Raw genomic sequence first — 25,457 nt, 5'->3', positions numbered from 1 at the left:
TCCCGAAAGAAATTGAAGAGATCGTGTCGGTCAACATTCCATATGTCCTCGGCCAGATTTGAAACACTAATAGAATTCTCATCGTATACTATCATTCCTCAGACTCAAAGAATCATAAGTAGATGGACCTTGTTATTCGAGAACCTTTCTTCTTCTTTTTTTCTTAGCGTTGATTCCATTCTTACATTTTCAGCCTGGCTCTTATATCATGTTGAGGAATGAGGATCGCTCCAAATGTACTTGCATTGACATGTTTTTTATGTTGTGTTCTCCAAAGGCTACTCTCTCTCATATTTATATTAAGCATAAGTCATGAAGAGACAAAAGGGATATGTCTATTTGTTAATTTGATAATTAATAATAACGAATTACAATCTTATATATATATATATATACACACACACACATATATATTTCTCTCATAACTTATATCTCACATTAATTATATATATTTCTCTCATAACTTATATCTCACATAAATTATATCTCACAACTATATATATTGTTACATTTACCCGATTGAAGCTACCAAACATCAACAAGACCAGTCTGGATTTGGCTTTGTAAAGTTATACCAAGTTTATATCAGATTTTGGAATATGTTTGCTATTTCAGTATAATGCTTACTGATGAACAATTTTATTTGCAAGTTCAAACTTTGATGGAAATGGATCTAATTTACTTCAAAATCTATGTATTTACTCTACAATAATATAATAGAGATATTCTTCAAATTGTGATGCTTATGTTCCTTCAGATATGCTTTGCATTGATAGATTTTGATGCCTAGCAAGATTGGGCAAATCGAACATATATATTATGGTCATTGATATATGATTAGACTTTTGTTATGTCTAAATAAACAACGAGCAGGTATAATAGTCAAAGACCGAACGGGTGTGAGAGTGAATGGACATGTCTCCATTGTGAGAGTGAATGAGCGTGTATGCCCATTCACTCTCACACTCATTCAGTGTTTGACTATCATACCCGCTCACTGTTTATTTAGAGATAACAAAAGTCTAATCATATATCAATGGCCATAATGTTGTCAATTCAATCATAGTCCGATAATGATAATTATGCAAATCGATATTGATCTAAACAAATAAGGATCAGAATATATCTCGATCATTATTGAGATACAATCTTAGATGAAAATACAGATATGAACATCGATTTTGATGCAGTGATCATCATATGTAGAATACGATTCAATTTGGATTATATATGTGTATATATCAGTATGTAGATCATATCGGTATATATATACATATGTATATATCCTCATATCATTGATCACAAATATTGCCTAACCGAAGCTACATACTTTAACACTCCCTCTTAGCTAGGGAAGACAAAGTACACATGCACACACACACACACACACATGTCAACAAGTTTACCTTGTTTGAAAAATGATATCGCCTAGCTCGTAATATCAAAGGATATGCTTAAGAACATCAAGTCACATAATTCTTTTCAGATATGGTATGTGCACTAACATCAAGTCTCATGATGTCTACCATAATATATCATGGTATATCCATAGATATTACGTCTCATAATATCCACCATGATAAGAAAACATAATGATTTTCAACTTATATCAAGCTAATGATATCTATCAATATGTCCATTTAACTATCATGACTTATCCATAAATATCAAGTCTCATGATATTCATCATGATAGTAGTCTAATCATTATAAAGTCGTCACCTTATAATGTTAGAGTCAACAATTCATTATTAAAAAATTGTCACCTTTCAATAATTTATAAAGCATAGTCCCATAAATCATAGTCACACATATGATAAAAGAGTTTACGCTTTAAACATCTTTATATAAATATTAATATAATTTGAGACTTAATCTCAAAAACTTACATTTGAACCATACCAAGTTTCTCTCTTAAGTGATCAACTTTCACTTTGGAAGAGGCTTGGTGAGAATGTCAGTTGTTTGATCACTAGTTTTAATATACTCCTCTGGATAGCTCTCCTTTCCACCGTGTCTCTTACGTAGTGATAAGGAATCTCTATATGCTTTGATCTATCATGAAATACCGAATTCACGGATAATTTGATGCAACTTTGATTATCACAGTAAATGATGGTCGGCTTCAGAGGCTCACCAAATAGTCCCACAAGCAATTTTGAAAGCCATATTACTTCTCTTGCTCCCATTGCAGTTGCAATGTATTCTACTTCAGTTGAACTCTAAGCAACTAAAGATTGCTTCCTACAAATCCATGAGATCATAGCTGATCCCAAACTGAAACAACATCCTAATGTGCTTTTCCAATCAGTCACGCTTCCGGCCCAATTAGAATTCGTATATCCATACAATTCCAAACTGGTATTGTCATAATTAAGTCCATGCCCAATGGTATCCTGAAGGTACCTCATTATATGTTGCACAACAACAAGATGTACTTCTCAAGATTTACATATGAACTAACTCAAAGCATTCATGACATAGCAGATATTTGATTGAGTATTCACAAGATACATCAAAGATCCAATTATCTGTCTATATAGAGTAGGATCTATAAGTCTAGATTCAACAATTGCTTCTTTTAGTTTGTGTAAATTGGTTTCCATAGGTGTTGAACAGTTCCACATTCCAAATCTTGTCAGGATATCAATAGTGTACTTCTCTTAATCTAGGAAGATGTTCCTTGACTTCTGTTGGACTTCCAATCCAAGGAAGTAATGAAGAATCCCTTAGTCCTTCATGTCAAATTCAAAAGCCAATTCTTTCTTACACTAATTAATGAGGTGGTCTTCTCCTATAATCAGAAGGTCATCAACATAAAGGATTAGTATCAACATATCACCATTAGTTGCTATAAAATAAAGATTTGGATTGGCATCTTTCTTGGAGAATCCAAGACTCAATAGATATTTATCAATTCTTTCATACCTGGCTCAGGGAGCCTGTTTGAGTCCATATAGAGCTTTCTTCAATTTACAAACATAAGAGGCTACATCATGAATCACAAAGCCTTCAAGTTTCTCTAAATGTACTTCTTCCTCAATAGTTTCATTTAGAAAGGCAGTTTTCACATCCATTTGATGAATTTTCTAGCCTTTGGCAGCGACAATGGCTATTACTACTCTAACTGAGGTATATCTAGCAACTGGCGCAAACGTTTCTTCATTATTGATTCCTTCCTTTTGGGAGAATCCTCTAGCTACAAATCATGCTTTATGTTTTTCAATGCTGTCATCTGCAACATGTTTAACTTTGAAGAGTCATTTGGATGAAACAACAGATTTCTCTTTTGGTCTAGGAACTATATCACAAACATCATTATTTAGTATTGATTGGTATTCTTCTATCATAGCATCTTTCCAAACTTGATGCTTGATAACTTCAAAAACATTAGAAGGTTCAGAGTTAGGAATCTCACACATTAAAGCATTATATGTTAATTTGCAAGGTCTTTCGCTTTCTCTGAATGTTCCTTTAGGTGCTGCAAATTGATCCCCTTCCTCTATTATCTTTCTTGCCTGAAGTGGCCTATAAGGATTATTGTCAAGATTCTTTTTTTGAATCTCAGGAAAGGTCTCTTTTGGGTACTCCCTCTGAACCTCAAGAGTGGGAACCTCTTCTATGGTTTTAGGTGTGTCATAAATCTCTATTTCATTTGAACCTTTTGTTCTTTTGAAGGCAATGTCTTCTTCAAATATGACATGTCTATCGAGTTCTATTTGTTTTTGTCCAAGTATGTATACTCTGTAACCCTTTGCAGTTTTGCTATAACCAATAAGGATTCCTTTCCTTCCAATAGGTTCTAATTTTGTCCTTTTCTCTTTAGGTACATGGATGTAAACAGCGCATCCAAATATCTTCAAATGACTAATGTCTGGTTTTACACCTGAAAAGGCTTCTTCAAGAGTTTTGTTGTCCAAATGTGAGAAAGGACATCTGTTTTGAATATAGACTGCTATATTAGATGCTTCAACCCAAAATGACATGCTCAAATTTTGATCATATATCATAGCCCTGGTAGCTTCTACAATAGCTTTATTTTTCCTCTCAGCAACCCTATTATGTTGAGAGTTGTAGGGAACTATGAACTCCCTCTTAATCCCAACATTTGTATAAAATTCTTTAGATATTTCAAAGTATATTCTTTTCCACTATCTGTTCTTAGAATTTTGATTTTCTTTCCTAAGGAGTTTTTAGTCATAGCTTTGAATTCTTTAAACTTTCTAAGAATCTCATCAGAGTCATCCACGTCTTCCTAGAGAAGTCATCAACAAATATCACATAGTACAAAAATCCTCCTAAGGATGGTATTGACATGGATCCACATACGTTAGAGTGTACTAATTCTAACACGTCTTTAGTTTTACTCAAACTGTCAGGAAATGAATTTTTGGTGTTTTTCCCCAAGGCACAAACTTTACAAGATTCATTATGAAATTGACTTAATTTAGGTAGTCCAGTTACTAACTTCCCCATAGAGGTTAGGGCACGAAAGTTGACATGACCTAATCTTCGATGCCAGATATCATTTGAGTCAAGGTCTCATGACTAAGAGCTTGGTTAGATTTAGTGCAAAGTTCATATAGCAGTCCTTGTTTCATACCTATAGTTTGAGCCTTCTTTATAGTTGAACTCTTTGCCCATGCTAGTACTTTACCTTACATGAATGTAACCCTATCCATCATCTTCAAGGGCTGATATAGATATTAAGTTTCTATTAATACCTAGTACATATAGTACTCCAAAGAGTTGAATAGAGTTTCTTGATTTTAGTTTGATAGAGCATGTCCCACTCCCTTTCACGATATGTGCAGAATCATCCCCAATTGCAACTACTTTGTCTGTTTCTATTTGCATCTTTCTAGGTTGTCTGAATATCCTGTGATGTGCCTCGAAGATCCACTATCAATTATCCAAGTGTTGGATTTGTTTGACACTTGACTAGACAATGTTGAGTAGAAGGCACACTTCTCAAGATCTTGATCATCATTTGAGATATCAGTTTTGGTAAATGAGGCTTGAAGTTTTGATCGATCAGGGCAATTTAGTGCATAATGTCGATATTGATCACATCTGAAACATTGGATTTTAGACAGGTCTTTCTTTTGTTTGGAAGATCCCTTTCCATGAAAATTCCTTTTCCTTTTAAGGTTCTTCTTCTTAAACATGAATGTCTTCATGTATAGGCTTTTGTTTTCCTTTAGTCATTTGTCTTGACTCTTCTTGAAGACAATCAGATCTTAATCGATCCAATTTTGAAAGTTTAGATCTCGCACTTATACCCTGTACAAATGGTTCCCATGAATTTGGTAGTCCTCCTAATGCTATTAGGGATAACTCTTGATTGTCAATTTCGTATCCAACCGATGACAATTGATCTCTTAATTTAGTGATTCTCAAGAAGAATGCATTACTGATTCTCCTTTATTCATGCTTATATGATTCATTTGTCTCTTAAGGGCATGTTTTCTCCTAGTATTGTTTACTACAAATACATTTTCGAGGGCTTTGAACATGCAGTATGTTGTTTCATGTTTTGCTACTATATGTACTACATGATCTCGAACTGCATGCACTATAATTTTCATGGCCTTTTCATTGTTCTCAATCCATTGAGTTTTCTCTGGATCATCTTTGGTTCTTCCTTTTCTTCTTTCGCAAAAGATTCTAACTTGTTCTCTTTTAGCAACATTGTTATTCGAAGTTGTCAGCATTTGCAAGACAGTCTTCAAATCTTATCATGTTTGACATTTTAGAAGAATAATATTTGACTGTGATTCAAGATGTGAATCTGAATTCTCAAACTTAATATGATCTTTCCTTAATGAGGCTCTGATACCATGTAAAGTTATACTAGGTTTATATCAGATTTCAGAATATGTTTGCAATTTCAGTATAATGCTGACTGATGAATGATTTTATTTGCAGGTTCAAACTTTAATGGCAATGGTTCTGATTTACTTCAGAATCTATGTATTTACTCTACAGCAATATAATAGAGATTATTCTTCAAATTGTGATGCTAATGTTCCTTCACATATGCTTTGCATTAATAGATTTCCATGCCTAGCAAGATCGGGCAGATCAAACATATATATGTCAAGGAAGGGTGTGAGATTGAATGGGCATGTCTCCCAATGGAGACATGGCCATTCACTGTCATACCCATTCAGTTTTTCACTATCATACCTACTCGATGTTTATTTAGACATAACAAAAGTCTAATCATATATCAATGATCATAATGGTGTCGATTCAATCACAGCCCAATAATGATAAAAATGCAGATTGATACTGATCTAAACAAATAAGGATCAGAATATATCTCGATCATTACTGAGATATGATCTCAGATGAAAATAAATATATGAACATTGGTTTTGATGCAGTGATCATCATATGTAGAATACGATTCAATTTGGATTACATCAACTAGAAGGGTGTGTGCCCCGTCATGACCTTGTATTTAGTACGATATGTTTATAGTATGACAGGGAGCCTCTCTTCCCAGTCTTCTTGTTCCACTTTGCATGTCTTGTATAAAATAGATACCAATACTTCGTTTGTTGACTCCACTTGGACATTTTCTTTAAAGTAGTACAGATTTGACAAGTTGTGGAATATCTTGAAGTCTAGTGACATTGTACATATCACTTGGTTCACAAAGTGCACCCTTTGGTCACTCGTGATCTGGATTGGTATGCCAAATTGGGTCACAATATGTTCGTACAAAAATCTCGTTGTACTCAGTACAGTGTTATCAAGTAGAGCCCTGACTCTTCCGATTTTGTGAGGAACTTTGTGGCCACCACGATGTACCAACACCTACGCATAGTGCTTACCTTCATGGTCCCAAAAAATGAAGACCCTGCCTCTTAAATAACTTGTGTGGTGGTGATGCAATCAAAGGCGTGAAATCTCATTTCAATGGTTTACCTACCATCTGGAAGGTATCACAACTAAGTACTCGCGAGCATCTATGTGCAAAGTCAAGCACCACAACCCTGCGAATGGTACCTTGCGTGCAATGGCATCCGACCCTATGCCCCCTCCATCCAACCCATCCTTTGATTCCTTCATTACACTTGGAATTTCTTCCTCCATAACTTACTTGTGCAACACTTGGTTGGGTCCCATCTCGTACAACAACCAGTTGATGAGTTGAAACTTTTTTCTTTTCAAGGCCAACTTCCTTCTTTTACTTGGTGGTATATCTCGAGGAAATGTGGAAGTGGATAGACATTGAGCAATGTTCTCATACCAAGAAGGTAGGACTACAATATGGAATAGATAGAGCATCTTGAAAGTCCTCATTTACCCCCCTCTAAAGGCTCTTCCAATTATTTCCTTGAAAATTGGTCTGCGATGACATGGCTTTATCCAAGCCATACCACAATAGTGAAAGTGAATTCTTGGAGTAGAAACCACCGGCTTAACCTTGTATGATTGACTTGTTCGCCAAGCACATCAATACCTAGTGATCTATATAGAATGGGAATGGCGTGGCAAGGAAGCAATGTCCAAAAATTTGTATGACATACACCATGCCTAGTGGTTATTTTTATGTTTCTCTCAGCCCTTGACAACAAATGGTTGACAAAAAATATGGCATGGTCCAACCCTTCGATATGGGCTTGTGCCTATATAGCACCAATGGCACAATTTGAGGAATCCATGTGCACATGGAATTCCTTGTCCCTGTCTAGGTACACAAGAATAGGTGCACTTACCAGTCTGGATTTCAATTCTTTGAGTCCTCTTGCGACGTGTACACCCTTTTTAGCTTGTTGAGTAGAAATAATAAAAATGCCCTAAGAAAGATTTTACTCCAGTAACAATCCTGGGCTCTAAATTTGAATGATAAACCTATCTTGTCGGGGTTTGTCTTCAACCCTTCATTACAAACATGTGACCAAGCAACTTAGCTTGTGGTACCATAAACCAACACTTCTTTGGGTTGAATGTTAGTCATGCCCTCTGACACCGTTCCATGCACTCCATCAATGTCGTGAGGTTTCTTTCCCATTGTGTATGGACCAATCATCAAGGTTAGACTTTAAATTGTCAACTAACATCTTGCCAAAAATATGCAGTATCATGCTCTAAAAGGTAGTAGGGGCATTGCACAATCCAAAGGGCATCCTATTGTTTGCATTCATTGTGTCCTTGACCACAAACATGGGTTTTAATATATCTTCCTTGACAATACTAATCTGATTATAGCCCGAGAGCCTGTCCACGAATGAGTACATCCCATGCCCTGCCACCTCTACTAATATGCTATCAATGAAAAAGGATGGGTAAGGGATCCTTAATGGTGACCACATCAAGACGACTAAAGTCCAAACAAATCCGGATTTGGTTTGCTTCTTTCTTCAAGAAGATGAGAATGGACAACACCCATTTGTTGGTTTGTACTTTGAAAATAATTCTTGCATCCAACATCTTCTCTATTTCTTCCTATAACTTGGCAACATAGTTCTTGCTTATGCGGTATGGTCTCTTCCATAAAGGTTGTGCCCCTGCTATGAGCAAAATTTGATGGATGCACAACTATGGCAATACTCCTTTCGAGTCCTTGTATGTCCAAGCAAACCCATCTCTATATTCCAAAAATATCCTAAATGTCATTGTATCAATATGTGGTCCCAATCATCCCCTACCAAGATTACATTCGAGTTGTCCTCCTTCCTAAGTTCACCTTCTCTATGCTTGATTCCTCATACTTTACTATTTTGTCCTTCTCATATTAGTGGGTCAATGTTTCATCCACCCTCGCCCCATCTACCTCGTATTTTTCGTACTCCAAGGGGAACATGTTCACTTTCTATGCTACTTCTTTGATTCCCAACATGTTGCAATCTATATGGAAGACTTCATAATCTTCCAATTACCAGTGGAACAACCCATTGAGGGAACTGGTTTCATCCTCTAAACAGTATTCTGGCTTCAGTATCCCTTTGTCATTGGGTTCCATCCCTAATTCTGTGTCAAATTCTACTCCTTCAGACTCAAAACCTAATGCCAACTCATGTCTGGCTGCCTAGTTTTGTAAGTCAATGGCATACTTCTCATCGTCACTCTCAAATGAGTGTGCTCATCTTCTAGTTGTGATTGGCCCTTGTTGTGATCAGCTAGACTCTTTCTAGAAGGGCATTGTACCCCTTCTTTTCAAATGAAATGATCACAAAGTCCAAAAAGAACTATTGGGTTCCAATTACTACCTTTGGGACCATAAATGTTCTAATTGGTGTGATATTGTGTTGGTTGGCACCCACCAATGGAAGATTGGCGGCCTAAGTGTTGGCTTGTCAAGTGTTTTCCATATTTACCCCAATAATACATTTACATCAGACCCTCCATCTATAATAGTGTTTGTCAATTTGTGTCCCATGATTTTTATTTCAACCACTGTCAACATCTTCCCCATGCCAAACACCAGTAACTTTGAATCTATGGTGGGATTGTCCTTTTGCTACTTGGGCAACATCCCAGTGTCAGTCAACCTACCATTATTTTGGTCGTCATTGTTACTACCAACCACATTAGTAATTGCCACCTTTAATTGAGGCACGGTATCTAGAAGGTCTATCACCCTTATGGGTATGGTAGCTTGCAACATTTGCTACATAATGTTTGTTTCAGCCACTAACAGGAGGTCAATGTTGGTAATGCCATGTGACATCATTTGTTCCTCCTTCGTTGCCTATCTAATGTGAGTTTTTTATTCTCTCAACCTTTCTTTCCTACTACAAGGATTAGGGTACAAGGCCTTTCTCACCTACATCCTCATAATTGTCAGCACATCCTCCTCTGGTTTTGTAATGTCTAACATGTTTACCCTTTTTTGTTTGCGCCAATTAGTATGCTCATGGTTGCTTGAGCCACAATCCTTACACAAAATACTCCCACCTCCCTGCCCACGTTGACAATCCCACATGAAGTGATCCCACTTGTTACATATACGACACTATATCATGGGTCACCCCTTCACATTGTACTAGGTACAGCTTCTAAGTGTGTTTTTTTTATATTATTGTTGTTTCCTCACTAGTTCTTGCAGTACCCACCTAACGAGGATAGTTTGTAGGTATTGGTGGTGTGGTAGGTGGAGTTGTATGCTCTCCTTGATTTAAGAGCACTTCGGTGCTCCTAGCCTCAAGTTTTATGGGCATTCCTTTATGGAGTGTCCCAATACTTGGAACATGTCACATAATGACTTCTTTGGGCAATTAACCTTTATCTGACCTTCAACTTTACAGTTTGTACACCACAATTGTTTGTCATCCCTTGTAGCTTGGCTCTCAACACCCTCATCATTTGCATCATCCATTTTCAAAAAGCATGTACGGTCTTGGGTTCTCTATCACTATCATCATTTGTACTATCATCATCGCTGGTTTTTTTCTTCCCTCGGCATGTCTTGATTTCATTCTCAATGTTCATTACAAAGTTGTAAGCATTTGTGTAGGAAGAACGGGGTGCCACATTCATTTTCTTCTGGAAGGATTGAGTCAATTCTTCAATGAACCACCTTTTTTTTTATTCCGTCTGTTGGCTTATTTTCCAATTTACCAATGAGTTCTTTCAGCCTACAATGGTAGGATCATACAATCTCATTCTTCCCTTTTCTAGTGTTGTAGATCTATCACCTGATCAACTAGTTTGAATTCTTCCTAAAACACACTCTTCAAGTCATCACAAGATGTTTTGTACATTCTTGGGAGATCTGTGTACCAATCGATGGTGACCCAATATAATGTGGCAAGGAATGCCTTCAACCATTATTTATGCTCATCTTGGTCATTAGCCTCCCATATGGTTACACATGTTTTACTGTGGCGGGTAGGGCCCTCTTACCCATCCTCTGAGAATTTAGGGAGGTTTTTTTTCTTTGGGGTACTCACCATTTTTCTCATTTGGTTGGTATGTTGTGTGGGAAGCGTCTATGCAGCTAACCAAATCAACCATATTTGATCATTTTATAATATTTATTAATTAAATCATGAATCAAAAACAATTTCTAGTTTTTAATTTGTTTAATAATTACAATCAAATTGTCAAATGCAATTGATTTGGTCGGGTGCATAGCCGCTTCCATGTTGTGTGTTGGACTTGGATGGCTATGCTTTTTTCTCCGTGTACTTCTTCACTGGCACCTTCAACCACATTTGAGCTCTCTACCCGTCCCCCAGTGTTGTTCACGCCTTGATTACCTTATACCAATACTCCCTCCTCCTTGAAGTTTTTGGTTCTAGTCACCCTATTCTTGATACCTTTAATATTACCAAGTTCTTAAAACCCAATAGAGAGTCTTCAAATAGGTTCGCTACTTCCTTATGGAGGTTTTTCTCTTCGTGGTTTTCCCCCTATGTGGATAATAGGGATAGTTCACTTGGTACGAAGTCAAATTCTAAGCCCTCTTCGTCGGTCAACTTCTGGATTTAATTTGTTTAATAATTACAATTAAATTGTCAAATACGGTTGATTTGGTCAGGTAGATAGCCACTTCCATGTTGTGTGTAGGAATTGGATGGGTTTTCTCTTTCTCCGTGTACTTCTGCTTCACTGGCATCTTCGACCATATTCGAGCTCTCTACCCCTCCCCCAGTGTTCTTCACACCTTGATTACCTTGTAACAATACTCCCTCCTCCTTGAAGTTTTTGGTTCTAGTCCCCCTATTCTTGGTACCTCTAATATTACCAAGTTCTTAAAACCCAATAGAGTGTCTTCAAATAGGTTTGCTACTTCCCTATGGAGGTTTTTCTCTTCATGGTTTTCCCCCTGTGTGGATGATAGGGATAGTTTACTTGGTACGGGATCAAATTCTAAGCCCTCTTCGTTGGTCAACTTCTGCATTTAAGGATTGCTCACTTGGTCAGCAAGGTGCTCCTCTACCTCACCCAAGAGTGATAGCTTCTAATGCACACCAAAATTCCTCAAATAATTAAGAGAAACATAATAGAGAAAAAAATACAAAATAAATTTGAGAATTATGAATTCTTCTTTTTATTAGTCTTCCAGCTTCTCAACTCCTACAATGAAAGAAAATAGAAATTTAAATACAAATCCGAAATTACCATTTTTGGCAATTTCTTCTAAAACTGTTTTTTCTCCATTTTTGGTAATTCTAAACAACTTGAAAAAATCTGACTGAATTTTTTCTTGTGAAGCTTCCTAAAACTGAGATAAGATGAACTGCCAGCTAAAATTTGAATTTAGAAATAATATTTCGAGTTATTAATATTTTTTTTTCTAAAAAACTAAGAAAGCCACAAAAATCTTAAAAAGCCACTAACAGCTACTGCTTCATTCTCCTCTAGTTAAAAAGAATGCAACTCCTACAAGTTGTTTTTTAATGCATGCTTCTTTTCTGGTTCTTATCCTTCCCATTGTACCAAATATTAATTTTACTGGCCCAAACAAAAGAAATTCAAGTCTTCTTGAATATGTGTTTGCTTCTTCTTTCTAGTCTTCCAATTATTTGACATTTTATCCTCATCGTTCCAACTGTCATTGGATCCCTCTTCCTCTTGTTTTCTGTAACCCATATTCTATTCAGTGTCCTCTCGGCCTTTAGAATCCAAAATCTTGTTTCTTTTGCATATATTTCTGTACCATCACCACTAATGTCTTCAACATATAATATATCAGCATATTCACCATTAGCATAGATATTCACACAATACCCTTGCAAGCTTGCATAAACCTCATTAACAAGTAAATCTGAAAAATCTTCATTAGAAACCTTATTATCAGCATGCATTTCCACTTGCTTAGTTGAAACATTAGATTCAAGTAATTGAAAATGACAATAAGACTCTTTTGGAATTGTGTTTACCTTGTCTTCTTCAATGCTTGATGTCAAAAGACTCATAGGTATACTTACCATTTTATTTTCTACCTCTTCCTCCAATATTTTTTTGGTCCTTCCTCTTCTGAAATCTCTTTTTAACAGGCCATGTAATCTGCTTCTTAACTCTTAGCTACCATTTTTGCATTTCTAGTTCTAGTAGCTTTCCTAATCACTCCAAACTTTGTTGTATTTCTCTTAAATTCTATCAACTCTAATCGCCTCATCTCTTCCTCCTTTCTCTTCCTCTCTTTATCTTTTCTTTTCTTCTTTCTTCTTTAATGAATCCTTAGCCTAGAAATACTTCTTCAATAAATCCATCTCCTCAAGAAAGTTCATTGACCTTGTTTTCCCTTTGTCTTTTCCTTACCTAGGTCATTTCTCTTCTCCACCTACTCTTTTGGAAACTAATTCCTCTTCTCAACCTGCATAAACATAAACTCGTAAACACAAAACTACAAAGATCTCCTTTTTCCAGACGTTCTGAGCTCTGATACCAGATGATGCAGCCCAAGTAAATTAAACAAAATAAATTTTAGAATTTTGAATTCTTCTTTATTACTCTTCCAACTTCTCTTATCCTAAAATGAGAGAAAATACAAATCCGAAATTACCATTTTTTGGCAGTTTTTTCATAAAACTATTTTTTTGCCATTTTTGGTAATTTTTTAAACAACTTGAAAAAATGCTGAATTTTTTTCGCGAAGCTTCCTAAAACTAAAATAACATGAACTACCAACATTCGAAATTGGAAATAATATTTCAAAGTTATTAATAATTTATTTTTTTCTAAAAACAACTAAGAAAGCCACTAAAATCTTAAAAAGCCACTATAAGCTCCTCCACCAAAAAGTCACTAAAAGCTACTGCATCAGTTCTATGATATTTCTTCCCACATTTGCCTTGTAGCAATTTCGGCCTTCCTTGCTAATAGGCTTTTGTCATCTACCACTCCAACTTTGACTAACACTTTGGCTCTTACTTCATGGTGAACTTACAAATCTTCAACTTTTCTCTACAATCGTTACCACCTCTCACTTTGCTCCTAGATTTGCAGAGATTTTCATATGGAAGTTCTGCTTCCCTCTCTACTTTTGTCTCTATCCTAGTAAGTCACCTTCTGTCCTTGTTCAACAGAAGGGGCATTAATTATTTGAGTTGTGTACGACTTGTGCCACGCTCCTCCTCCTCCCTCCAATTCCTCTCTTTGTACTGTTGCAATATATGTTATTGATGTTGTTCCTATTACCTTGGTGCATGTTGTTCTTCTACTTCGACCAAGTTTCATGCCAGCAAACTTGGGATACTTCCAAGAAGATCATAGACAGATGGTCACACTGAGAGTTCGTTGCAAACCGTGCCTTCAAGGACCACTCTCTGGCAAGCTTCCCTCTGCATGTGCTGGTCAACCAAAACTTCCCATGCATGCACTAGGTCTTGTGCCAATTGATCTTCCCTTGTTACTTCCTCTTCTTCTACGTCACCATCACTTGCTATTCAAATGGTCCTCCCACTACCATCATGCCTTTTATTTTTCTAATCCACAAGTTTGAACAGGCAATGGCACCAAAATGTTTAGTCCCTTTGAGGTATGGATATTGTACAGAGTAAACCAAAACATTTGCAAAATATTATAAGAAACACAAAAATCAGAATACAAACCATACAAATAATATTGGTAGAATGATAAGCTTTATTCCATGTAATGTCATAAAACAACAGTACCATCCTTTCAATGCCAGATTACATTTATAGAGTACCCAATGATTGGTTGGGCCTTCCAACCATCTATTCCTACTACAACTACTCGAGAACCAACTTCCATTACATTGCCATTACTAATCAAAACATAAATTATTATTCCCACTGACTAAACTGCGGCCAACAAGAATGATATATCATGAGGAGAAAACCAATCAAAGAAAAAGATGGGCCATAAGGATATGGAATTAATTTATCAAAATTATTGAAGACTAAACATCAGCTATTATATTAGAGATTTGCTAATCAATCCATGTAGGACAGTGATTCAGTAAATGATGTCAATACTGAGGCAAAAGAATAATAAAGATTTAGTTAAGTCAAGCAGTGCAATCATGGTCAAGAAGTGACTATTTATTAAAGACAAGTCACAAATCTTTAGTGGCACGACCTTTGCCAAAGGTACATGAAAGATAAAATGGAAGATCGAACTCATTCAAGAGGTAGGAGGCAATGATCAGAATATGTATTTTGGTAAAGATCAGAAAAGAATGATGAGAATTATTATTTATAATTAGTGTTCATCAAAGGAGATGAATTTTATTATATTACTGGCAAGCATATGCAATGTCCCCTTTTTGCAATGTATGAGACACTACTGAATATATAAAATTCCTACTTGAATAATTAATTATTGATCCAGACTTCAATTTATAAAGGAAGTAATTGTTGTAACTGATTTAAATATTAAATATACAAATACATATACATTACAATCTCAATAAAATGTAAACTACTGGTAATTCCAAATGCAAATGCTGAATCTCTGTATAGTATACTCTCAAGAATGCAGTATATGAATATGCAAAGGCTGCATCTGATACAACAATGTAGAATATGCTCAATAACTTGAATGGCTGTCTCTGATCTTTCGTATATAATCCACGCTGCATATACAGGTGGATATGATGTTCACTGGCAGAGATATAGGCTGTCTCTGATATTCTTGAACTGTCTATGCACTGATTCTCTGGACTTCGAAGTCGTCTCTGATATGGCAATAATTGTTTATGCTTCTTTAAAGGATGTCGCCTCTGATAAATAGATGAAAAACTTGCAACAGCGGTTGCTATAGCAACCTTCTATGCTCTTGATCGAGCGCTTCCACAAGGGAATATATAAGTTATCAAATATGAATTCTTCACTGCCACTTGGTGAGCCGATCGGTTTGTCTATATATGTGCATCGAACTATGAGAGGGTGCGGGTGGAAGGGCATCACCCTTCATAACAATTGGTAATTATGTTGTTCATCAAATAATCATTCAAGATTATTTGATGAACTTAGTCATGAATGGTTATCATTAACAATTTGCCAGCCCAATAATACCAATCAGCTTGTATGATGGAAAATATATGATGCCTGATATATGTATCAGAAGTGATGCCCAATCCACATATCTATTGCACCTCATTATAAACATTTTCATGCAATCATTCTTATTGTAATGGCAACATGTCTTTACAATCTAAGTGACCACATTCTCCCAAATCAAAATGAACATCCAATATCTACACCTTGTGTTTGTCGTCTATGTCATTCCTAGCAAAATTATTATGAGTTCATCTGCGTTGATCAACATAATGGTTGTTGTTTGCTGCAATTCCTTATAATTATTATCTGAAGTCTTATGTGATTATTAGACATGGACAGTACGAGCATGGGTCAGAATTATTCAACTTCTACATCTGTCGCCTCTCCAATTGTAGCATTCAACACTCCATATGATAACCTTCAATGGGTTTGCTAGAGTCCACATATATATGTTCACTTCCAAATCAAATATTCCTTGCCCGATGATGGCCTGTATTTGTTCTATGTTCTATGTTTCCACCTTGCTTTCTATAGTAACCGAAATTTAAGAACAAGTCCAGTTCCTGTAAGGTGTGCAGGCATAGACATCTGTAGCAATGGAGATGCTGGGGATGGATATTGTCGTCATTTTCTATGATTATAAATTTACTCTTTAAGTTAAACTTGTTTTAATCGATTATAGTCTTATTCATGGTATGGGGATACTACAGCATCTATGATGAGTTAAATACTAATTTACAGAATATTATATCTAAATTATATTAAGGAACCTTTTATATATAGATAGAAAGATAATAAATGAGATATTAATATATAAATAACATTCACTGTAGGTCATTAAGAGGACAGGTTAGTTTTGTCAGTGAAATGCAGACTAGTTCCTCAGAAGGTAGGTGAGTCCCAAGATAGGTAAGGACACGTATTTCCAATGCCTTGAGGAAAAAATTTCAAGATGGGTATGAAAATGCATTCCCAATACCTCGAGGGAGCCTGTTTATAGATTGGTTTCCAGAAAACCTGAGGACAAGCAACTCCACATTCTTCCTAGAGTTGATGCTTAGGAGAGAAGTAAAGAGTTGAGGCTTAAGTCTGTTAACTGTCAAATGTTCTTTGGATCAATTGTTTCTGCATAGTGATGTATGTTAATTATTGGGAAATTAGCAGTCTTAGAGTAAGCAACATTACAAAGACTAAGTTAAAATTCCATTTCCAAGCACAATAGGAACCCTAGTTGGGATTAGTAGGGTAAAACAAGGAAAGTCCCAGTTGGGGACATTAAAACAAGTTGAAGCCTATTGCCCTGTATGCAAATATCTAACCTTGCTGAATACATTACTAGAATACATCTTAAAGATAGTTTAAATTATCGTTTTACTCCATAAAAATTTATGTTTCTTCAAAATATCAGCCAATTATGCATACCAAGAGAATCACCAACTACACATGTTTCAGAGGTCCTCACAAGGTGCCATGTTTCTGCATCATGCATAACAGTGCACCCATTTAACCTTTGTTCCAAATTTCCATATCCTCCATTAAAATTCACTGTGATGTTTTCTTCAAAATCAAGTTTCAATTTCCCTCAAATTCTCTCCATGGCCACTACGATTGAGATTTGGAAAAACTGTGTTTATTTAGTCAATTTTCTCTGCAATTCATCATTCAGATGTGATTTAGTCAATTTGTATAAGCCTAGAAAGTCAATGAAACTCAGTGATCGTAAATTACGAGTATTTCAATTGTTAGAGTTGGATTCCTTCTGTTTGCTTTTCGTAGAAATTCAGTTAACTAGGAGGGCAGAAAATTAACAATATTTGAATAAGTCCTTAGAGCACTTTGTAGGAAGGATTTTCTTCTGTTATTTAATATTTTAAATTTTTTTATGAAATTATTGGGGTGTGCATTATAATTTCAAAAGGATACATCATTAGATAGTGTAAGAACATAGAAAACATATATACCATTTTATGAGAAGCCAATGCAGCATTTTTCAAGAGAAATATAATGGGTAAGACTTTCTACATTTGCATATCCCAGGTATTTAATAACTTTTATCAATAATCAATTCTCGGAGGCATTCTATGATCTTGTTCAATATGCAAGGACAACATATATGGTGTACTTGGCCTAGAAAATTTGAATGTTATTCAAAAAGTGAATGGTAACCCACAATTCTGGGCAAAAAACTCGAGAATGGATTGGTACCAAACAGTAAAAGAAGAGATTAAAAAAAGGAAATGCAATGTTAAACACTCCTCTTTAAGGCTGTTTGTATTAACAAGGAAAAATTCAAACGTTGATTCACAAACAGATTAGCTAAAGTTGAGTGTAACCTTTTGGCTTGAGGTAAACGCAGGAATAATTGGTCTTTCAGCTGCTATACTGGGCAAAGCTTCACCTTCCTTGCATCCTTCTTTTGGTTTTACTGTGAACTCCATCCTCCAAAGGTACACCTCTTTTGGAATCTAATATATATTTGGTGTGCCTTTCTTTTTATTAGAGTTTTAACTGGTACCAACTTCTAACAAGGTTGCAACTTTATAAAATCAAATGAATATGATGAGCAAAAGCATTGAGACTGAGTTCTGAGGATCCAAACTACTGGATTTTTCTTCTCCGGTATCATGTATTTCTTCAACAATAAGCTCAGGAAGAACAAACAATATATTACCAAGCAATCAAATTTTACATACAGTGGCTCAACAATATATGTTCAGGTATTGGCCCATCCATCACCTGTATAAATTAAAAATCAAGATTTCACTTTATGAGTACCCAATATACGCAAATGCTTTAAGTGTTCTTCCTAGCTGTATTGTACAGTTGTTCTTTTGCTTAGAAATTCTTAAATTCTGAACATTAAACAAATAAAAACCAACACATGAGATACCTGTAGAGTCAAAGCTATCTGCTCACTAAAGTCCTTGATGAGCCAAATCAAGTCATGAGATAAGCATCTTAACGGTTCAAGAATATCACTTGGGTTCAATTAAACACTGGAATTGAATAAGTCAGTTCCAATGCCAATCCAAATACTCTGAGAGTGTTTCTTCAATCTTAAGCGTTCATTTGACTGCAACTCATTTTCTGCCAGAAGAAACCTCGTTAGGCAGTCTACAACAAATAAATAACAAGCATTAAACGTTTCAACCGATTGATAAAATAGTTGTTTCTATTTGCAAGAATGAATTTCAGTGCAAAACCAACATCCGATGCTATTATGGAAAAGGAAGAATGTCCTTGTATTTGAATTAAGCTGTCCGAAACCGAAACCCCCAAGCTACCCGCATCATCTGGTTTGGGCTTCAATCAAAGCATGAAGAAGAAAGATCGGTAGTTGGGCACTTTTATAGTGAGTTTATTGGCATCTAAGATGTACTAACATTTTTAAAACATCATCAATTCAACAGATGAAGATATTACATAACAGGGCGAATGCCCTTATAATGCAATAAACTGTCCAAAACTGAAATTCCCAAGGTAATTGCATCATCTGGTTTGGGCTCAGACCCCCTCGGAAGCAGATTGAGCTCCTCAAATTTTAAAAATACCTGCAGTGATAATTTGGGAATAGGGCTGACTGATTTTGGCTCCATATGTTTTGAGAGGTCAAATTCGGTAAAAATTCTCGGCTGTTGTGGACTAATTTATGGAAACATTTAATGAATAAATACAATTGAACACACCCGAGATTTCGGGCCGGAGCGTTACTTTAATTATCATGAGTGATATGGGTACCCAAAACTCTCAAAGGAATGTGCTTTTATGACTCCATTTGTATGTTTAACAGGCAGAGTTGCCACGTTTAAGATGTCCTAAGGGTGATTGGATTAGACAAAATCGTCAGCAATGCGTAATCTTACGATTCGTTTGCATGACAAAAATTCATTTATACTCATCAAGTAAATATTTACAACCGAGAATCAATAAACCCAAACTACACCGTACTTGTTTAATCTGATCTGGCCTAAGGAATGAGTTGGGTATACGTAATTCCGAACTGCTAATGACTTCATGGTTGCATCTTTATGATTAAATGACTGCATATTTATGATTAATAATCATAAAATTAAAGAAATCAGAATCACAAAACAGACCCAAATCCAGATAGCGATATCAAAACAGAGTTGTGGCTTTAAAGTGATTTGCGTATTCAAAATGTGGGCGTTTCTTAAGGACTCAAGTTGTATAGTTAACGGTTGAATAATGATGGAATGATATTTACAGAACATGTACAGCATACAAACAACACCATTAAAGGAGAGTTCTTCAGTAACGGTACACTTACTTGCAGCAGAACTTTTCAAAAGCTTTTAAAAAAAACCAGTCCAGAGAACGGGGCAAACAAACTTCGCAAGGCTTCGCATAGCCAGTGCCTCGTAAACACCCTTAATCTTCCCTTGGCATACCGCGGCCCAAACCAACATATATCTAAATAGTAATTAAAAAAGGAAACTAAAAGGTGAATGGTTTCTTTTTCCATATTGCTCCAAGTGTAGTTACGCGAGCTGCCTAGGTAGTATATAGTGATCTAGTCTTACGTTAAAGGGCAGCCCAGAAAGCTACTGTTTTTGTTTTGTGGGTGTCAATCGAACTGTCATTACAAGCGTAACTAAAACGCTGGAAAATAGAATAAATTAATAAAAAAGGGATGAGCAAGAACAGCTACAATACAGACCTAAAATAGAAAATTCCTTGAAGGAACAAGATAAAAACAGGGCAAATAGACACGAATCGATTCATGGTCTATATGTTTCAGCTATTTGCTCCATTGTTTGTAAAACTTTGATGTGTTTTTGTTTTTTTCTAGTTTAAATTTATTTTACAGCACGGTTAATATCCATTGTCTACAGTAAAATTAAACCACCACATCGATTAAATTTTTATATATAAGAGATTATTTTCAATAAATAAAATATCATACACGGAAAAGTTAATAGTTTCGGTCCGACCTAGTGTCGCACAGTTGTTGGCCGATGAATTTGGACCCATCGTCATTAAGTAATGTATTCCTAAATCATATGCATATCCTTAAAAATGTGGTTTAAAAAACATTTTTAAATTTGAGCAAATAGATAACAAGACAGGCAATCGTCAAGGATTAAGGAAAGTAAAGGTAGAATGATAGAGGGAAAGGGAAATTTTAAAAATATTAATAATTATATTATTTTAAGAAATATATAAATAAGAATAAAAATTATATTATATAATGAATTAATTATTTCTACCAATTTAATTATAAGTTGAAATATTTAATTTTAAAAAATAAATTGTTGATTACTTAATTCAAACTACCAAAATATTAAGTAAGTTTGAGGGGTAATATTAGTTTTACAATTTGTAAAGTGGTATTAAAAAAAATTAGAGTAAGATTGTAAAATAGTGGCTAGTAAAACATAGTGTAAACTTAAAGAAATAACATTTTGTAATTGGCAAAAATAAACATCAATGTAAAACTAATAAATATATTTAAAATAAGAAATATAAAACATTTAACTCTATATTTGAACTTGGTAAGAAAAACTAAATTGTGATAACTAATATTGATTAAACATTCATTTTTGTCCAAAGTGGTGTGAGGTAGAAGATAAAAATATTACTTTTTTGAAAATCTAATCAACTTGTCACAAATGTGGAAAAGATAAAGTTGTAATTAATGCACAATAGAGTTCTTAGAAAATATTTGTACTTTTGATGAAGAAAATTGAATTTTCTCCTTATCAAAAATAGTAAAGTTCAATAGAGTGAACGAAAAATGTGATTTATAAAATAATGAAAAATAAGAAAAAGATATAAACATTTGAAGTTTATTTTAATCTTTTAAATCCTATGAATTGATTGGTTAATTGAATGGAAGCAATAGTATCCTGCCTTTGGAGGAACTAATAATAATGAATGCATTCATACTCATAATCTAATTGAATTCATTTTATTGTAAGTGCTAAATATAAGAATATAATAAGAAGGTAAGTGTATATATTTACTAGAAAAAAATGTATATAGGTTTCATTCAAATAAGACAACTAATATAAAATAGGAGTAATTATGTTAATGTTTTGACTCTATCTTAGTATGGTCTTTTTAAAAAGTATGTCTTAGTATGGTCTTTTTAAAAAAGGGTTGTTGAAAATATTGGAAAGTTCATCATCATCTTGTATAGAAAAAGAATTGAAATAGAGTCAAAGGTTCTTTTTCTTTTCTTAAAGTTAAAGTAGCAAGCTAACTATCCTATAGGCTTTTTAATGTGTAGCCTACTGCACATTGTTTCTTCTTATTCTATAAAATATCTCCTACTTATATTTGTCTTTATCAAATAAATTGTAATATATATAAAAAAATTTAAATGCTTAGATGATTGTACACATACTAATTTTTATAAGTGCAAAATTAAATAATGTGCATGTGTCTTAAGCTTACTTGATTTCATCTCTAAGTTTTGATAACTTAAATTCATTTCAAAAATAATAATTAACTATTGGTGTGATTAGGAATGTGTGAGGGATTCTCTCTTAGTCAAACCTGTAGGTTACATATTTAAAGGTTTGGAATAAAGATCAAAAATATTGGATAGGTATATAGTACACCTTAGTGTTTATTTTTTTTATTTTGTTGTTATTATTATTGTTTGTTTGTTTTAAGAAGAAGAAGAAGATTTGAACTAAATATCATCTTGGACTTTGTCATTAAATCAAGTGTCCCTTTACATACACCCTAATGTTGATGTATGTTCTAATAATGATGTTATGAGAAACATCTCTTTCATCTAAGTCATCTTTCTTCAATTCAAATGATTTCAGGTGTATCCTTTGTTGATATCTGATTGAAAAGATCATTTGACTAAAAGAATTGTTGAAGAAGATTGTGTGTTTCAATCATTATTTTCTCACTGATGTCAGACCTGCTACATGTTGATAAGATAATTTCTTATATGTTCCAAGCACTATCACTTATTTAATTGATGAGGAGGATTTGATCAACAAGATGTAACAAAAGTACCTAGAGGAAAGGTTGAGTTATGATTATGTATTGAAGTGCAAGAATCAGTTAAGACAATGATAACATAATGTATTGATGATCTACTTGAGGTTAAAAAATGATTGGCTACACTTAGAAAGTTTAGAAGAATAAAGTTAAACAAAGTTCATTTACCAAGCTTGACCAAGTTGATAGTAGGTGACGAGCAAAGTTAGTGCAAACCGAGTAAAAAGTTAGTTGAAGCCGAGTAATTTTCAATTGATGCCAAGCACTAGTAAAATTCAGTTGATGCTGAGTGATTTTACAATAGATGTCGATTAACACAATATGTGTCAAGCATCAGAAGATTGATAATGTCGAGCTGTTGTATTATGACAGAGATCAAAGATTCGCCAAATAAAAGCTAACAAGTTTGTTTTCTTAGAACTTGTGAATTAGGAGAAAGATAAAATTGATGAGCTGGTGGCAAAAAATCTTGTGTAAACCATTTTGGAGGTGAATTCAAATGGATTCTAGGAGAAGTTTCTAGAAAAGATAAGATATGGGGTAGATACATTGTATCCTACCTAATCCATCGAAAACCCTAATTTTGGTGATGGATAATGAGCGAGAAAAGTGTTCTAATTTCCTATATGTGGGGATGTCTGGTCATGAAGCAAAGAGGTTAGAGAGTTTAGATGCAAAAATCTGACAAGGAGAAGGTACAGGGGTTTGATTCATCAAGTGACCCAAGTGAAGAAGTCTACAATGGCGAACTAAGCAAGAAGGCTTAAAGAAGATGAATGCTTGAAGGGTGAACAAGCTATCAGAATTGCAAAGATTGGGAGCCAGGATTGAATAGTGATCTGTAATCAATGAGTAAGGTTGTAAGTTGTATCAAATCAAAGCTCTACTGTTACTTTCTAACAATTGTATCAACCTAGGGTAAATCCTTTGGAGTAAGATTGACTTAACAGTCATTAGGAAGTCCTTTAATAGGGTGGCATTCGAAGTGAATGGCCTAAAGTCCTCTAACAAGGCTCACTTTTAACAAGGTGATTGAAGTCCCTTAACCGGGTCAAATTTAATAGTGTGAGTTGTAACTTTTAACAGGGTTGGCCTTTAACAGGGCATCACTTCAAAAGACTGAAAAAAGAGTAGCATGTTACTCGTGGTTTTCCCAAATTGGATTTACACATTAAATCATTGTGTCAAGTGTACTGATGGATATGTTATGTTATATACTTTACATTTCTGTAAGATTTAATAGTAACATTTCAATTTTAGTTAACACACAATGAATGAATGCATGATTAAGAATGTTTTATGGGTTCATTGAATTGTGAAAAAGTTTTATTTGTACATCTGGACCTTGAATAATTGATTCACCTCTCCCCCCCCCCCCCCCCAGTTATGGTAAAAGAATTTCAACAATTGGTATCAAAGCCATCTGCTTAAGAGGATTAGTTTTAAGGTACTAAAAGCACAAAGATCAAGATGTTAAGAAGAGTGGCATCTAAGCTCAACAGAGATAACTTTTCAACATGGAAAAGTTTAATGAAGCTACATCTTGGATGACTTGGAGATTATGCACAATTTTGGATTTCAGTAGAACATATTGATCCAATAGGAGCCCTAACTGTTGAAGATTTGAAGAAAAAGAAAGAACACGATCAAGCGATGTTGGAGATTGTCTCTGCCCTAAGCTAAGCTATGCTAAGTTTGATGATATCAAAGGCCTTAAAAGTGCAAAGCAGATGTGGGATGCCCTCGACACCATCTATGGAGGAGACAAAAATGTTCAAAGAGCCAAGTCAGAGAGCCTCAGAGGTAAGTTTGATGACATAAGAATGGAAGAAGGTGAGAATATTGCTAAATATGTTTCTAGAATAAAAGAATTTGTTAGTGCAATAAAAGGTTCTATTGGTAAAATAGATGATGATAATATGCTAAGTAAAGTCTTGAGAACATTGTTGCCTTTATATGCCACTAGAGTATCTGCAATTCAAGAGTTAAGATGTATACCAAGAAATGATCTAACCCTTGAAGGTCTAGCCATCTAATTTTGACAACTACAGACCAAAAAGTATTGAATCGGCTTTCAAAGCAAAATTGTTGCTGAAGGATTCTGAGGAAGTAAAGCAGAAGAAGAAGAAGAAAAGAAAGATAAAGTATGCATGCAGTGATATTAACACAAATGAGGAAGACATTGAACAATTAGAAGCATTGTTGGCTAGAATACTTCATAGAGAACAAAGCAAGTTCAAAGGTAAGTTGCCTATCATCTGTTTCAATTGCAATGAAATTGGTCATATTGAAGCAAGATGTACATAGAAGAAGAACTTCAGAGAAGGGAACAAGCACAAAAATAGAAGAGAAGATGATGGAAGAGACTACAGAGACAAAGGCAAGAAGTCATGCTACATTGCTGATGAGCATGACTCTGATGAAAATGATCATGAAGTGGTATATGTTGCAATGAAGGATGAATCAGATGAGGATGAGGCAACTATACTTATGACTTGTGTGAACAAGAATGACAAATGGATCATTGACATTGGATGCTCACATCACA

At 34.8% G+C, this 25,457-nt stretch overlaps 1 protein-coding gene across 3 annotated transcripts in view; it reads right to left on the bottom strand.

Moving 5' to 3' along the window:
- The window catches only part of LOC149528623 (uncharacterized), a 74,167-nt gene extending 53,484 nt beyond the window's left edge, over positions 1-20,683 (bottom strand). Inside the window, exons 1-3 of one of the 3 annotated variants that reach the window (XM_089808538.1) lie at positions 20,607-20,683; positions 18,819-19,015; positions 18,262-18,664 (exon numbers count right to left, since the gene is read on the bottom strand). In XM_089808538.1, the coding sequence (XP_089664664.1) occupies positions 18,262-18,366 (105 nt within the window). In that variant the 5' untranslated portion in view covers positions 18,367-18,664; positions 18,819-19,015; positions 20,607-20,683. Of the gene's footprint in view, positions 1-18,261; positions 18,665-18,818; positions 19,016-19,479; positions 19,665-20,216 lie in introns of those variants that run through there. The other 2 variants (XM_089808537.1, XM_089808539.1) reach the window with 2 other exon arrangements.
- Positions 20,684-25,457: the final 4,774 nt, after the last annotated feature.

Source organism: Cupressus sempervirens, chromosome 11 (genome assembly GCF_028749045.1).
Source record: "Cupressus sempervirens isolate cs-2001-9-10 chromosome 11, ASM2874904v1, whole genome shotgun sequence".
Classification (NCBI taxonomy): Eukaryota; Viridiplantae; Streptophyta; class Pinopsida; order Cupressales; family Cupressaceae; genus Cupressus; species Cupressus sempervirens.
The sequence above is the reverse complement of the archived record's forward strand: the minus strand, read 5'-3'. Positions and strand labels throughout refer to the sequence as shown.